At 46.5% G+C, this 17,439-nt stretch overlaps 1 protein-coding gene across 1 annotated transcript in view; it reads right to left on the reverse strand.

Annotated features, from left to right (window-relative positions):
* Frmpd2 (FERM and PDZ domain containing 2) overlaps window positions 1-17,439 on the reverse strand; it is a 111,138-nt gene that overhangs the window by 66,550 nt on the left and 27,149 nt on the right. Inside the window, exons 6-12 of the mRNA XM_048336023.1 lie at window positions 16,762-16,894; window positions 14,946-15,033; window positions 12,209-12,344; window positions 9,993-10,064; window positions 9,297-9,471; window positions 8,037-8,184; window positions 7,289-7,427 (exon numbers count right to left, since the gene is read on the reverse strand). Of these exons, the coding sequence (XP_048191980.1) occupies window positions 7,289-7,427; window positions 8,037-8,184; window positions 9,297-9,471; window positions 9,993-10,064; window positions 12,209-12,344; window positions 14,946-15,033; window positions 16,762-16,894 (891 nt within the window). The remainder of the gene's footprint in view (window positions 1-7,288; window positions 7,428-8,036; window positions 8,185-9,296; window positions 9,472-9,992; window positions 10,065-12,208; window positions 12,345-14,945; window positions 15,034-16,761; window positions 16,895-17,439) is intronic.

Genomic DNA, 17,439 nt, shown 5'->3' on the forward strand with positions numbered 1-17,439 from the left:
CCCCCAGTTCTCTGTTTCATGTGAAGCCAGTGTCTGTGCCCCTGAAGATGGCTAAACATGTTCTAAGTGCTGCCACCCTACAGCTGCCCATATAGGAAGCCTCCTTTCCCTTTATTTCACATATGGAGCCCAAGGACCTGATCTAACTTAGGACTCCTGGACGTGGAGCCTTAGGGACTTCAATTCCACAGGGCCAAGGCCAGCCAGCTTTTAAGAGAAAGAAACCCATAATGCCATTACATGTTCCCAAAGCCATAGAAAACCCTGGGCTCTAAAATTTTATTTTTCTTCACATCTACAGCCATGTGTTCCCAGTCCTGTCCCCTGTGATGAGGAGGTACCGTATGTGACAATGGCTATGCATGTGAAGATATTGAAACCCCAGCACCCCACCCCAGGCCTCACACTTAACCAGCTCTGCTCTGTAAGGGGCTGAGGCTGCAAGTCAGGATTGCCTACTGCCTGTGATGGCTCCCTGAATAGACTGGGACAGAGAGAATTGTGCTGAAAGTCATAGAGGTGTGGCCTCCAGTCATGGTAAAGAATGAGAAGTCTTAGCTATTCAGGAAGCTGAGATCTGAGGATTACAGTTCAGAGACAACCCAGGAAGGAAAAATCTATGAGACTCTTATCTCCAATTAACCACCAAAAAGCCCAAAGTAGAGCTGTGGGAGAGCACTAGCCTTTAAATTAAAAAAATAAAAATAAAAATAAAAACACCTCAAGGTCAGTGCCCAGACCCTGATTTCAAGCCCCAGGAGTGGTACAGGAAAGAAAAAACCAACAAACCATAAAAGTATAGTGCTGAAAGAAAGAAGATTGCACAAAAATGTTCCATGATGTATGGCTCCAGTGATGTGACACTCTGCTAGGATGTTGGTGAAAAGGTCAGTGATTGCTGGTGGTTACAGAGAAGGTGGTGAGTAGGTGGTTCACAGAGGATTTTTAGGGCAATGAAACTACACTGCATGATACTACAATAGTAGATGTATGACCTTATAACTTTGTCAAAATTCATAATATATGTACAACACCAAGACTGCACCCAGCATCAACCATGGACTCTGGATGATGGATGTGTGGATGTGCACTTAAGGTATTTATATTGTTTATGGTAGAGGCTGTGTATGTGTGGGAACTAGGGTTATAATGAGAGATCTTTACACCTTCTCAATTTTGCTGTGATCTTGAAGCTGCTTTGTTAAGGCCCAGATGTTAAAGACTTGCTCATCAGCCTTTGACTCTATTCCTTAAGGAGGTAGAGCCTAGAGGAAAGAAATTAGGTCATTGGGAGTCATTGGGAGTGTGGCCTTGGAGGGGATATTGGAACCACACTCCTTCTATCTTTCTCTGTTTTGCTTTCCAGTCTCTGTGAGGTGAGCAGCTTTGCTCCACCATGAGCTTCCACCATGATAACCTGTCTGGTCATAGGCCTAAAGCAATGAGATCAAGAAGCCCTGTTCTGGGGCTGGGAATATGGCCTAGTGGCAAGAGCGCTTGCCTCGTATACATGAAGCCCTGGGTTCAATTCCCCAGCACCACATATATAGAAAATGGCCAGAAGTGGCACTGTGGCTCAAGTGGCAGAGTGCTATCCTTGAGCAAAAAGAAGCCAGGGACAGTGCTCAGGCCCTGAGTCCAAGCCCCAGGACTGACCAAAAAATAAATAAATAAAATAATAATAATAATAATAATTTTTAAAAAAAGAAACCCTGTCCTGAAAGCTCTAAACTCATGAACTAGAATCTATCCTCCCTATCAGTTGACCACCACAGGTATTTTGTCACAGTGATGGAAAGATGGCTAACACATATTCTAAAAATTAATGTCTATTAAAACTTTGTGGGGAAACAAAAAAAAAAAAGTACTCATGGTCTTTGACCCAGAATCTTTTGCTAGGAAGATATTTAAAAGAAACAGTCAACATGGACCTAGAAAGCTCCAAGCACAAGTCCTTTATTTCTATGTCATTTACAAAAAGAAAAGATCAAAAGCAACTCAAGGGATAATTATAGTTCATTATCACTTGCATGGCACAATCAGGTGAATGCCCAGAGAACTGGAAAATAAAGGAAGCCCCAGTTCTGCGGAGTCACAGCACCTGCCACTCCACAGGGTTATCAGGACACCAAGGGAGGACACAGCCCAAATGAAAAGGCCACAAATCCAGTGTGGCAATGTTTACAACTATGGGGCGGGGGGGAAGCCCTGAATGAGATGGAGGCTGGAAGAGAATGTGCCTGAGGAATGCTATTCTGCTATGATGATGTGATTACAGAGATTTATTTTGGTACTAAATTGTCTTTGTCTCCCTTTTTAAAATGCAAATGTAATCATGTTACTTCCCTGCTTAAAATTCCACAGGGGCTCCCAATCTTGCACAACAGTGATTTTCAAGTCTTTTCTCTTCCCAGCACCAGAACCACTTATCACACAAAATATACGTCCTGAGCAGGGCACAGTAAGTCCTCCCAGATATGATGGCCACCTGGGCTCAGGTCACAGTGAAATACCTAGCCTCTGTGGTGGCCCAGCCTCTCCCCTTTGAGGCCTTCCTGATATGGTTGGGATCGTAAATGTCCCCCATGTGTTCAAGGCTTGGTCACCAGTCTGGCAAGAGTAGAGCCATGTGGGAGGAAGTGATGTCATTGGGGCATGCCCTTAAAGATAATTGGGACTTTAGTGGTCTCCTTCCCCACCCCTCCCCTCCCCATCCTCTTCCTCCTCTCACTTCTCCTCCTCCCTTTCCCCCTTCTCCACCTCAATTTGCAGTACTGGAGTTTGAACTCAGAGTGAGGGCAGAGGCAGAATGGGAAGAAGAAAGATATTCCTACTTCTAATAATGACGGATTGTATCTGCTCTGTAGACCTTTTGTCTTCCTTTGTTCATCGTGTCTGCTTAAGGCTATGGCCGGCTATGGAGCCTGAACATCATCTTCTCCTTCTCCTTCTCCTTCTCCTTCTCCTTCTCCTTCTCCTCCTCTTCCTCTTCCTCCTTCTCCTCTTTCTCCTTCTCTTCCTCCTCCTCTTTCTTCCTCCTCCTCCTGTTCCTTCTTTCTTTCTCTCTCTCTCTCTGTTTTCCAGATGCCACAAGGTGACCACCGCCTCCAGTGTGCACTCCCACCACAGAGCAACTGGATTGACACCTCTGAACATGAACCAAATAAATCCTTCCTCCTTGAGGTAGATTTTCATAGGTATTCTGTCACAACAATGGAAAGCTAACATACATCCCTATGACATTTGAGACACCCATTGCAGTGCCCAGCACATAGTGAAGCAGGCAAGTACACTTTGGGTTCTGGCTGATACTTACGTGTCACTGTAGATGTCATCTGTTGTCATGGATGTAGCAATATGTCCCTAGCATTATCAGGAGAAGGCTATGACTGTGTAGTGGGGAAAATGCACAGGAAATCTCTGCATCTTCTACCTATTATTGCTCTAAAACTGCTCTTCAGAATGAAGTTTATGGCCAGGTACTTGTGACTCATGTCTGTGATCCTAGCTACCAAGGAGGCTGATATCTGAGAAGCTCAGTTTGAAGCTAGATCAGGCAAGAAATTTTGTGGGACTCCTATCTCCAATAAACCAGCAAAAAGCTCAAAGTGGAGGTATGGCTCAATTGGCAGAGTACTAGCCTTAGGGCTGGGGATATGGCCTAGTGGCAAGAGTGCTTGCCTCATATACATGTGGCCCTGGGTTCAATTCTCCAGCACCACATATACAGAAAATGGCCAGAAGTGGCGCTGTGGCTCAAGTGGCAGAGTGCTAGCCTTGAGCGGGAAGAAGCCAGGGACAGTGCTCAGGCCCTGAGTCCAAGCCCCAGGACTGGCCAAAACAAAACAAAACAAAACAGAGTACTAGCCTTAAACAAAAAAGTTCAGGGACATGCCCAGACCCTACGTTCAAGCCCCAGTAAAGTACACACACACACACACACACACACACACACACACACACACACACACCAAAAAAATTGTTATATACTTTTTAGAGTCTTTGATCCAGCATTTCATTGCTAGGAATATATCCAAGCAGTCAGGAGAAATGAATCCTAACTAGGCTCTCAAGAACAAACTTGACCTCAGAGTCACAATTTTCTCAACTACCAAAAGATTCATACCAACTTTTCAGTTAAGATAGGATTCCATAGTGCCAAGATGGAACAGGCCCATTGGTGGATACTTAAATAGGTGGCTTTGTGTAACCTGTGGTCTTCATACACAAGAAAGAGAGTACACAGTGGGCAGTGGAGAGCATATCAAAAATGCTCTGGATACCAAAGGTATGAGCAGAGAGGACTGGCAGGATTTGGGAGAGGGGAGCCAAGTGGAGGATAAGATCAGAGGAAAGCAAGCCAGGCACAGGCGGCTCACATCTGTAACCCTAGCTACTCAGGAGGCTGAGATCTGAGGATTGTGATTCAAAGTCAGCCCAGGCAGAAAAGTCAATAAGACTCTTACCTGCCCAAATGTCAGAAGTGGTGCTTTGGCTCATGTGATAGAGCTCTAGCCTTGAGCAGAAAAGCTCAGGGATAGTACCCAGGCCCTGAGTTCAAGCCCCAGGCCAGCAAAAAATAAATTAGAGGAAAGCAGAAACAGGTGAGGTCAGTCAAAAATTCAGAAATCAGACAAGTCCCCAGGGCAGGGCACTGTGGATGTTAATTTTATGTGTCGATGTAACTCAGCCACAGGGTGTTCAGGCACGTGGTCAGACATTCAGGTGATGTTCACTAGGAGAAAAAATATGTTTTGGAAAACATCAACATTTCAATTAGTAGGATGAATAAAGCAGATTTCCCTATCCAATGTGGTTGGCTAACTTAGTCCATTGGGGCTATCCTAACAAAATGCCATAAATTTGGGTAGTTAATATTTTAAAAATATCAGAAGTGTATTTCTCACAGTTCTGGAAGCTGAGAAGTCCAAGATCCAGGCAGCAACCCTGGTGTCCAGGCAGGCTGCTGAGCACCCTGTTCCCAAGAATGTGCCTTGCTGCGCGGTCGGTATGTGAGGGAAGAGCCTTGCTCCCTCCAGCCCCAGTTCATAAGGCTCTAACTCATCCCAAAGGGCAAAGCCCTCATGACTTACTACTCATTTACCAGCTCTACCTCATGATAGGACCACAATGGGACCGCGCTTCCACCTGAACTTGGGAGGAAATACATTCAAACCGGAGCCAGGAGCTCCAAGAAATCTAATACTCTGATAGGAGAAAATAAATTAAAGGACTAAAATGTCCAGCCATCTAGAAAATAAGATGGAATCCCTTTCTGTCTGGCTATCTTTAAGCTAGAACACAGGTCTTCTGGCCCTGGGCTACATTGCTAGGCCCTACCAAAAAAAAAAATAAAAGCTTGAAGGGGCAAGTTAGAGATTAAGGGAACCAGGCCAGCTCTGGAAGATCTCCCTCTGAGGCAGAGTGGTACAAGAGGCAGAAAGCGGAGTTAGTCCCATGGACCACAGCAGGCCCAGCGGAGTAGGGAGGGGAATGTCAATGGTGCTTCCAGTCCCTGCCAAGCAAGCTTCCACCTTGCCTGTCAATGGTTTATCACAGGGTCACCAAGGCAGGAGCCAGGCCTCCATTCATTATCCACTTAGAGGGTGGAACTGAGGAGCCTCTGAAGACAAACCTGACAGAGGAGAAAGCTCAGACACAGGAAGCCCAAGTCTTTCTGACATCACTGGCAGCAAGTACTAGCTTTTCACTGTTATGACACAATATCTGAGAAAACCAAAGAAAACACTCAAGGAGAAGAAAGGATTTGTTTTGGCTAATGATTTCAGCATTTCATCCATGGTCAGCTAGATCCATTGCTTTGGGCATAAGGGGAGGCAAAATATCATGGCAAACGTGGGCTACATGAGGCTGCCAGCCTTATGGCTGCCAACAAGTGGAGAGACAGAGGGCATCCCCATTTTTAATTCCAACTTAGGTAAACAAGTACCTCAGCATTACTCCTTCCTAATTTGTGTCATTTGCTAATTAAATAGCCCCTGTCAACTCACTGAAAGACAATTACATATGGTTGTGCTGCTGTCGCAGGGCATGACCAACAAGACATCAGCCATGTTTGAGAGGAAGTACATCCCACCAGAGCTAGCTAGCTCTGACCTCAGAGTCACACACACACTTGGGCTCAAATTGTGACTTTGGCAGTTACTAGACACTTTAAGCAACAACAGATTGTTCTTCTACAGAATATATCAGTTTCATAATGTTACTATGAGAGTTGAGAGGGCTAACACTATAGAAAATGTGTGTCAATGGCAGGAACAAACTTTTTTGTTGGTTGTAGGGCTTGAACTTGGGGCCTGGGCACTGTCCCTGAGCTCTTTTTACTTAAGGCTAACACTCTACCACTTTGAACCACAGATCCCTTTCTGGTTTTCTGGTGGTTAATTGGAGGTAAGAGTCTCATGGACTTTCCTGTCTGGGCTGGCTTTGAGCTGCGATACTCAGATCTCAGCCTCCTAAGTAGCTACGACTACAGATGGGAGCCACCAGCACCTGGCCAGAATTATTTCTTAATGAAAGTTTTGGTGATGATGATGATGACAGGAACTCAATAAATAAGTAAATTATTCTTTTTTTTTTGGAGTACTGTGTTTGGAGTGTAGTCTCAGTGTCCTGCAAGTGTCCATTGTGATGAAAGATCTGGTCTTCAGAGCTATGGAAAGGTGAGGGGACCTTTTGGGAGGAAGGACCCATTGAAAAGGTCTTAGGTCATTGGGGATGTGGCCTTGGAAGGCATCCAGAACCTCAGTCTCTCTCTGAATTTCCATTGGGCACCATAAGCTCTTCCACACACAATCCCGCTGTGATGTGCCACTACTCATCGCCCTCACCAGAGGCCAAATCAACCCAGAAGCCCAATATTGGACTTTGAATTTCCAAACAGTAAGTTAAATGAGTTTTTTCTCTCCATGAGTTCACTGTCTCTGATGTTCCACCACAGTAACAAATCTGAATAATACAAGAGGGATGAATTAGACTAGAAATACAGTACCACCGCTCTCCAGAACCTGAGAAACAGTTGATGAGTGCTTCTTGGATGGATGGATACATAGTTGGATGGATGGATGGAAGGATGGATGGATGGATGGATGGATGGAAAGACTGTCGCAAAGATGGATGGATGGGTGGATGGATAGACTTTACCATGATCTCAGTAGTACATGATGACAATACTTCTTCAAGGCAGAATCTCCACATTACTATCTTTCCAATTCCATAATAATTTCTCCTTTTACTCCACCCAGAGGGCCCCTGTATCCAGCCCTACCTCCTTAGGATAGTTGCCAAACTCGGCTTGCAAGGCTAGAGCCCCCAACTGCAATAGTATCTCATCATTGCAATGCAGTCTCTCTTCCAGGATGTCCTTCCGAAGCTGCAGATAAAACTGATGCCTTGTCAGGCTGTACCTGGTAAATGAACACAAGAAAGAAGGTGGGTGGAGAGCTGAGAGGTCAGGAGAACCTAAACCAGGGGGCCACTCAGCCTGGGCAGGAAATGGGGGCAGGAGAGGGGATAGGCTATCACCCAACAGAACCCAGAGTACAAGGTCAGGGAGACCAGTGTATTCTCTCCACCTCACCATGCCTCTGCCTTTGTGTCGGGCACTTCCAAAACCCCACTGAGATGTCCACTGCTATGGCTCCCTCCCATAAGGTATAATGTATGGTAAGCAAAGGAGCAGAAATGGTGAGTCAATTCCAAATCCAGTGCTCTCTCCTCCAGCCTCTCCCTAGGCTGCTGGATTGTGAGTGAAGGGAGAAGGGGGAAACAGGTTGAGTGAACTTTGACCTCAAGTGACCTCTGTTTGAAATACAAGGGCAAGTTCTTATTCTGACCTGAGTTCATCTCAAAATCAAACAAAAAAAAAACACACAATGGATATTTTCCTTTTATGCTCATTTATATAAGAAACACATGGGCAGAAACTGCTGTCATTTCTATGGAAGTCCCCATACCCAAAGCGCTCGCCTGAAGCACTCTGTATAAGGTCCTCCAGGGCGGGTGGCAGCACTCACTGGAGCAGCCCACAGTGGCTGACGAAGAACTTTATCCGCAGAAACAGCGTGAAGGTATCCAGGGTGGTCTTCAGCAGCTGCTCCCTCCAGCCTTCTGGGGCGATTTTGCACAGTCTGGTTTCATTGTCCAGGAAAAAGAACTCTTTGCCTAAGATGGAAGTAGAGAGAGAGTATGGAGGGGGAAGGGACAGGCAGCACCCCAGCCCTTAGGCTCACAGCCCTGAGTCCTAACCCCATGCTCAGATGCCTTGTTGGTGTAGGAGAGAACAGGAGAGTCCCCTCAGTGCCCGGCAGTTAACACCTGCTTCCCAGCTGTCAACTTGTGAACATAAAATAGCAAAGGATTTCTAGGTGCTGATGGTTCACACCTGTGATCCTAGCTACTCAAGAGGCTGAGTTCTGGGGATCCTGGTTCAAAGCCAGACCTGATGGGAAGGTTTGTGAGACTCCGATCTCCAATTACCCACCAAAAAGCCAGAAGTAGAGCTGTGGTTCAAGAGGTAAAGCACAAAGCTTAAGGACAGCACTCAGACCCTTAACTCAAGCCCCAATGCCAGAACAGTAGGTAGATTGATAGATAGATGATGATGATGATGATGATGATGATGATGATGATGATGATGATGATGATGGACAGATAGAAACAAATAGAAATAAAAGGTAATAAGTGACAAAGGCCTATGAAGTTTTCACCATGTACCAGGCCTTCTGCATCAATTGCCTTATCTTCCACCTCTCAGTCTAACTCCAATGCCTTGCTATTCCTCAGAGCAATCTGGCAGATCACATCCCCTCCCTCTTCAACATCCTACACTCACTATTTCCTGACAATCTGTGAACACTTGAAACTTTTTTTTTTGCTGGTCCTGGAGCTTGAACCCTGGGCCTGGGTGCTGTTCCTGAGCCCCTTTTGCTTAAGATTAGAGCTCTACCACTTGTACCATAGCACCGCTTCTGGCTTTTTGCTGTGATTCAATGAAAATTAGAGTCTCATTGACGTTCCTGCCCAAGCTGGCTTTGAACCTCGATCCTCAGATCTCAGCCTTCTGAGTTGCTGGCCAGAGCCACCAGTGCCAGGCCACTTGACACTTTTTACACAAGCACCTGAGGTTCTCACCACCATGCTAACTGATGGTAAAGTAGACAGAGGGAGATATCCTTGTCTTAAACTACTTTCCTAGGGGAAACCCAGCTCAGATTCCCACATATCTGGTTCCTAGAGGCCCAAGAAGGCCAGTGATGCTCCCAGGAGATGCTCACCTTTCACATAAGCCAAACAAAAGTAGGTGGTCTCTCTGAGATTGGTGAAGGACATGACGGCATTGAAGACAGCTCCCACGGTGGACCTGATGTCGCATTTTACCTCCAGACACTGCCCACTCAGCAGGACCACACAGAGGTCCCTAAGAGCCAAATAGGATTTCCCTTTTTTGGTCTAAAAACAACAGTGGTGGTGTAAGTTGTCACAGTAACTATGAGACTTGGGCTAGTTACTGCACTAGCCACTTTAAACTGTATTATCTCATTTAACCATCAAACAACCTTAGGAGTAGTGCCCAGGCCAAGAGTTAAAATCCTAGGTCCACCACTCACAGCTACTGCGAGTAAGTAGCTAGCCACAGACTGCTGACATCCACAGCAGAGATTGGAGCCTAACACCATGCCCCACATGTGAGAGGTGCCTCACAAGCACCCAGACTGAATGAGAGGTAGGCTAGAGTGACTGGTGGTGGACAGACCAGTAAGATCAAGCCAGAAGCTGTAGAGGGTTTCTCTCAAAGGTGTAAAGGAGATAGTGAAGGAATTGGGCAGGAATAGAAGTGGTCACTGCTCTGGTCACAGTCTAGAGAAGACTGGGGGGCCACAGGGACATCTTCACATAGAACATCGCTAGATACCAGACTTTCCTGGCTAGGCAACTCCCTCCTTGACCACCCAGCCCAGCCCCAGGGTTACCACAATGGTTCCAGGCAGATGTAGGGTCACTGGGGCCTCTCCAGCCATCAGGACAAACTCCGGCCTGGAAAACTGGAGAAAATATTCAGACTACTTATAGTGGAGAAACAGAGTTGGCTTCCCCTATAAGCTCATTTCCCCCAGCCTCCCCAGTTCTTTGTTCTCCAGACTCCAAAGGAAACAGGTTTCAGCAAGACCTCAAAGCCACTATGAGTATCTGAAGGAGACTGATACATCTTGGCCCTTAAGTAAGCACAGGGACATCTTTATTAAGAGTTCACAACTCACACAGCATTTCCTAATCTTTTCAGTGTATCAAACTATAAAACACATCCTAGCCAGAAGCTGGTGGTTCACTCCCGTAATCTGAACTACTTAGGAGGCTGAGCTCTGATGGTTGCAGTTTAAGCAGAAATGTGAGGATTTTATCTCTAAGTAATCACCAAAAAGCCAGAAGTGGAGCTATGGCTCAAGTGATAGAGCACCAGCCTTGAGCTACAAAGCTCAGGTACAGCATTCAAGCCCTGAGTTCAAGCCTCAGTTTCTCTCTCTCTCTCTCTCTCTCTCTCTCTCTCTCTCTCTCTCTCTCTCTGTGTGTGTGTGTGTGTGTGTCTCTGTCTCTCTCTCTCTCTCTCTCTCACACACACACACACACTCATTATGTTCAATGAAACAAACCCTCACAAATAAAACACCAGGGTTAGATTAAGGAAAAGTTTTTCTAGCTTTAGCAGTGGAATCAGGAGTGTTCACCATCAACTCTCATTCTTGGTTTACAAAACTCCTCATTTGTGTCAGTGATGAACCAAGAAATGTTTTAGTCCTCGTGTTACTTAGAGCCAGCCATCATCTCCTGGTTGCCTGTCCTCAACTCATTTTACTGGTGAGAAAATGGAGGCTCCAAGAGGCTAAAAGCTCCCTGTGTGCATAGCCAGCAGGTCACAGGCTTAGGGGTGATGTGTTATGTGCCCCCACAGACTCCCAGCAGGACTCTGGTTTCCAGAGACTACAACTGGAGATGGGATGTGTCCTGGGAGAGTCCCCAGCCCCAGTCCTTAGGGGGTGATGGAGAGAGAAAGCTCATAAGGCAGCATGCATCAGGGGCTGAGAGCTTCCTGAGGGTAGGGACACCCCTTCAGCCCAGCCCTCAGAATCTCCTTCTTGAAGGCCACAGCAGGGGGCTTGAGGGGAGGTGCGGCATGTGGAAGGAAGCAGGACCACACAAAAGGAGGGGTGACCAGAGGCCATTTAGGGCTCAGCTTTAATTTGTTGTTGGTCTTTAATTTCCCTATGACAATGATCTTCTGAATCCATCTGGGTTTGAGGGTCCCAATGATGAGACACAAGGTCAGGTAGACAGCTACCCCATGAATGGCATGTCACCCTATATGCAGTTCAGGGCACCCGTCCCCTCAGGGCCACTGTGGGCTTGTACACTGTATGACAGCTTTTCAGCTGAGGGCAGCGTTTTGTGTCTTGAAGCAAGACTGCTTTATCCTAAACACCAAAGGGAGCTGGGAGCTGGTGGCTCATGCCTGTCATCCTAGCTACTTCGGGAGGCTGAGATCCAAAGATTGGGGTCTGAAGCCAGGCTGGACAGAAAACTCTGTAACTTTTAGCTCCAAATAACCAGCCAAAAGCCAGAAGTGGATGTGTGGCTCAAGTGATAGAGCACCAGCCTTGAGCCAAAAAAAAAAAAAAAAAGAAACAAAGAAAGAATGAATGAAACAAAGAAAGCCAAGTGAGAGCTCAAGTTCCTGAATTCAAGCCTCAGTGCTGGTAAAAAAAAAAAAAAAAAAAAAAAAAAAAAAATGAATGAATGAAACAAACAAAAAAAACACCAAAATGGCTATGACTGGTTTCAGGGCTGTTTGTAGAAGACCTTTTGAGCAGAGGATGTATCCTGGGCCCAGCCATTATCTGATCAGGCAGCACAAACTTGACCAGCTGACCCTCATTGTGGCCTCTCCATGAGGAGTCCTGGCTCCCAGAAGATCCCTGGCAAGTGCATTCAGTCTAGACAGCTCTCTGAGCACATGCCACTCTTGCTCTGTCTTTCACACTATTGGCTGTGAGCTTTCTGAGAGGTAGGCTGTGGCCTCTTCCACTTTATTCATAACACAAGGTCTCCTGTAGACCCAGCCCACTGAGGCTCTTTGTCACCACCCCTCTGCCCAAGCCCTTTGGGAGACTCTCTCAGCCATCTTATGGCTCACCTTTCCCTTTCTTTGCAGGAAACTTCTTGGAGAAGGAGTTGTTGGCCGTGACCTTTCTGCGTCTGCCAAGGGTACAGACCCGGAGCTCAGCGGCCGGTCCTCTTGAACGTCGTGGGGAAGAACACCTGCAACACTGCTGGGCAGGGATGGAGAGGTCATGAAGCTCTTGATGATGCTCCGACACCAGACATCTGGGCAGCTGCACCCATGCCCCTCACCCCGTGAGGACTTCCTGCAGCCACTGCTTAGGTAGGGAAACTGAGACTTACACAAGTCAGGTTTGTAGAGCCATGGGAATGGGTGGGGTTAGGAGTACATGATCCCTTAGCCATGAGATTCCCGTGATCTGACTTCCTTCCTCCATGTTTAAAATATTTTGACCATAAAGATAAGTCATGTACCACATAATGGCAGCACATAGCAGATGCACCCGCAGTACCATGATGTTTCGACTGAGGTGAAGGTTCCTGTCACCTAGTGAGGCAGACTTGTTACATGGTAATACCACACGTTGTGTGTTTACTGTTGTGAGGAACCTGCCCTGCCTGTCCTGTGCCGCTCAGCAGTACCATCTGCGTGATCGATAATGGTAACAAACGACTCTCACTAGCCTCTCATTCGCCTAAGAATTTGCTACTGTGTGCCTGTATCATTACTTCAGAATATACTCTTTGAACAAACTCTTGAGATTTTTTGTTTAAAAAAAGTATTCTAGTCCAGGCACCAATGGTTCATGCCTGAAATCCTAGCCACTCTGGAGACTGAGATCTGAGGATGATGGTTCAAAGCCAGTTCAGAAAGAAATTCTACTGGACTCGTATCTCCAATTTTTTGTTCTTATTGTTTAACTTGTCTCTTTTTATGCTGGTCCTAGGGCTTGAACTCCGGGCCAGGGCACTAAGTTTTGGGGTGTGTGTGTGTGTGTGTGTGTGTGTGTGTGTGTGTCTGTGTCTGTGTCTGTGTCTGTGTGTCTGTGTGTCTGTGTGTTTCTCAAAGCTAGTACTCTACCACAGTGGAGACACAGATCCACTTCCAGCTTTTTGATGATTAATTGGAGCTAAGTATCTCATGGCCTTTCCTACCTAGGCTGGCTTCCACCAGTAAACCTCAGATCTCAGCCTCTTAAGTGGCCAGGATTACAAAAGTGAGCTACCAGTGCCTGGTTAACAGTCCTAGTCATGAGTAAAAAAGCTGAGGGACAGCTCCCAAGCCCTGAATTCAAGCCCCAGGACCAGCACACGTGCGCACACACACACATACATATAGTGTTGTAAACAGTTGGCCATATTTTGCCACCAGCATCCTTATATATCTGTTTCCTTTGTCTTTTGACTACACTTCTTTATCTGGTGCCAGTCTTGTGTTGCTTTGTCACCATAACTCTGAGTACTAGGCTATTATAGTACACACACGTACATGTATACACACACATGCATATGCCCACATGAGCACATATGCATGAATGTACGTGCATGTGCACAGATGTATGTATACCTAAGAACACACACACACACACACACACACCATAGACCCTAAGTGTGTAGAAGGCTACGCCATCAGTTTTGTGTAAGGACATGTCATGATGTTCACACCCCAATGATATCACCTAACAACACATTTCTCAGAACCTGCCCCACTATTAAGAGATGGATGACTATGTATGATTTATGGTATCAGAGGGAAGCTATTTCATTAGCAAAAATAGTTTCAAATGGCAAGAAAAATCATACGGTAAATGCTATGAGCATCGGTCAAACCCCAGCAGTGGATATGACAAGTATATGGCTAAAGCCAGCAGCTGAGCTATGCAAAGATAAGCTTGCATCGCAAACCTTATCAAAGCACCAAAGAAATACACACTCCAACCCCAGGTCCCCACAGTTCCAGCTCTGGGAAGATACGGGCCCAGCACACAATTAAAGTACAATGTCAGACTAGTGAAGGAAAAAAGGCTTTGCAAAGCAACTTTACAACCTCTTCCCTTGGAAAGGTGGAGTCATTTCCCTGGCCTTGAACTCTGGGCTGGATTTAAGGCCTGATTAGGCTAATAAAATGAGGCAGAAGTCATGGAAAGCTGGAGCTGGAATTCTCTCTCTCTCTCTCTCTCTCTCTCTCTCTCTCTCTCTCTCTCTCTCCTCTTCTCTTTTCTCCTTCCTTCCCTCCTCCCTTCCCTCCTCTCTCCTTTCCTCCTTCCTTCTTCTTTTTCCCTCCCTCCTTTTCCTTTTCTCCCTTCCTTTTCTCTCCCTCTTCCCTTCTTCTCTATCTTGCCCTTCCTCTCTCCTCTTCTCTTTTCCTTCCTCCCCTTCCCTCCCTCCTTCCCTCCCCCATCTCTCCCCTGTCTCTGTCAGGTGAGCAATCAAAGCCCAGCCTCTTAGAAAAGAGCAGCCAAATATCTACCAGGATCCCAGAGGGTTCAGAAAGGCTGGGCTGAGCACAGGCTCCAGGCTGCAGAGGTGCAAGCTAAATGCTATGACAGCTGGGCTTTGTGCTGGGTAGCAGGTAGTAAGCAATTGCAATCGCTTAAGGCACATTGTTGCTCTGTCCCTGCGCCTAACCATGGTTCCAAGAGGAGACAGGGCATCTGATGACAGCCCCTCAACACTACGCTTCTACATTTCCCAATGGAAGATTTTTGGAGAGGCAAGAGGCTTCTTTCTCATCAATAATCACTTTTTTAAAAGCAGGAAATAAGCCATCTCCCACCAAGTTCCCAGCACCTTCCAACCTCAGAACTCACCTGTTAACAAAGAGGCTGCAGTGACTCTGTGCTGTGTTGTTCCATCGGGGATCCAGGGAGCTCTGGGTTTCTGTGCTTCTCTCTGAAACTAATCAAACACACACTAGAAGGTATGGCTGGAGGCAAAGGGCCTGGCGTTCTGGAATCAGGCAGCCCAGAGTATAGATAACATCACAACTCACTAACTGAGTGCCCCTGGTGAAATGAGAGAACTTCTCTGAATCTTCGTGCTCATATGAAAAATGTCACAGGTGGGAGATGGGAGCACTATAAGAGGGGAGTAAGAAGCTGGGCACCAGTGGCTCATGCCTGTAATCCTAGCTACTCAGAATGCTGAGATCTGAGGATTGTGGTTCAAAGACAGCCTGGGCAGGAAAGGCCGTGAGACTTTTGTTGTTGTTAATCGTGGGGCTTGAACTCTGGGCCTGGCCCCTGTCCCTGAGCTCTTCATCTCAAAGCTAATGCTCTACCACTTAAGCCACACACCACTTTCAGTTTTCTGGGGGTTAAATAGAGTCTCACGGACTTTTCTGCCCAGGCTAGCTTTGAACCGCAATCCTCAGATCTCAGCCTCCCAAGTCTCTAGGATTACAGGCTCAAGCCACTGGCACCAGGCTGAGACTCTTATTTCCAATAAACTACTCAGAAAAGCCAGAAGTGGTGCTGTGGCTCAGTGGTAAAACACTAGCCTTGTGCAAACAAAGCTCAGGGATAGAGTATAGGGCCTGAGTTCAATCCCCCAGAACTGGTGAAGTAGAGAAAAAAGAGGAGAAGGAGGAGGAGGAGGAGGAAGTTGAGAAGGAGGAAAAGGGAGAGGAAGTGGTGGAGGCCACCACTTAATGGCAAAGAATAGAATAGCATCTTGTGTTAAGGATCAAAAAAAGGGGAGTGACTTTAATTAGAAATAAAAATACAAAACCAAGTGAAGTGGTATGTGCCTGTCATCCCAGGACTCAGGAGTTGGTGACAGGAAGATTTAAAGCTTGAGGCCACCTTGGTTTACATAAAAAGACCCTGTCTATAAATAAATGAGCAAATAAATAAAATAAACAAGGAAAAAATCAGCAAATCAGCAAACAAGCTCGGTTTTAGTTGAAAAACCAACTTCTTAAAAGTTATATTTTTTCTATAAGTCCATATAGAAAGTAACTTTTTCCTGGGTGCTAGTGGCTACAACTAACCCCAGGTATCCTGGGTAGCTGAGACCTGAGAATTGAGGTTGAGAGCTGGCCTAGACAGTCAAATCCTAGAAACTCTTATCTCCAATTAACCAGCAAAAAGCCAGAAGTGGAGATGTGGCTCACATGGTAGAGCACCAGACTTAAGGGGGAAAAATAAAACAAGCAAGAGCATGAGGTCCTATATTCAAGCACAGATAGATCGATGATAGATAGACAGATATAGATATTGTTTCAGAAGCTTTACTTTTTTGTTCCTTATTCTGTTTGAGTTGTTTTTAACTGTGTGGGGTTTTTTTTTGTATTTTCATTTTTGGTATTAGGGATTGAACCCAGGACACTGCACTTGCTAAGCAAGCACTTTGCCACTGAGCTACATCCCAACATCCCAGCCCTTGTTGCTTATTCTGATTTGTTGTCATCACCTTGTGAAGTTAGATTTTAATTAAAAGAAGATGAACTTTTGCTACAAGTATCTCTGTTTGATGGTTAAGGGGTGGGGGGCTAAGACTCAGCCCCTTCACTGCAGGACTTCCTGGAGAAGTGCCACTTGCCTGGGCTTTCTCTGCCATCACAGCAGAATAGCTGACCCACGCTGGGCACTAGTGGCCAGGCAGGGAGCTCAGGACCTCACCCACCTCTGTGAGGATGCAGATCATCCAGGGCCTGGGAGGCAGGGCTCTTGCTGCTTGCCTGATGCAGCCTCTTCCTGAGCAGATAGCTTCTGCTCTGTGGCTCACAGGTGCTTTCTTCCACAACTCTCCTCTCTACCTGGAGATCAAGGGCATCACACAGCTGCCACCCCAGGTCAGCAGACACCAGCAAACTACTTACCAGGCTAGACCAATATGGCATCATCCACCCTATCCAGGGAGAGCCCAGTGTCACTTTGTCCAATACCTGGAAGACGCTCTGGATCCATCCACTCGCCCCCTAGCAGTGAGTCACTTCCGCCAGTCCTGGGTCTGGCACATCAGGACCCTTCTCTTGCTTTTCTGTCCTGGCTGGGGTCTCTCAGCACCTCTGAGCAGCAGGACCCAGCACCATGTCCTTCCCACTGCAACCTTGCCACTTCATGTACATCACTCCCCATTGTAACATGACCTCAAACTTCCTCCCCTGTCTGTGTCCCCTGTCTTGCTGGCCTGTGTCCCCCACCATACTGTGCCATCTGTATGATCTATCCAGCATGGCAGCTGCCCTAGTATGGCTCTGAACAAGTTGAAATTTATTTTGTGGATTCCTGAGCCCATGGATGCCATCCAGAACAGTGACATGCCACTGAATCTTTCAAATAAATATAGCCTTGTCCCACC

The sequence above is a fragment of the Perognathus longimembris genome, chromosome 2, assembly GCF_023159225.1.
Source record: "Perognathus longimembris pacificus isolate PPM17 chromosome 2, ASM2315922v1, whole genome shotgun sequence".
In the NCBI taxonomy this organism is placed as follows: Eukaryota; Metazoa; Chordata; class Mammalia; order Rodentia; family Heteromyidae; genus Perognathus; species Perognathus longimembris.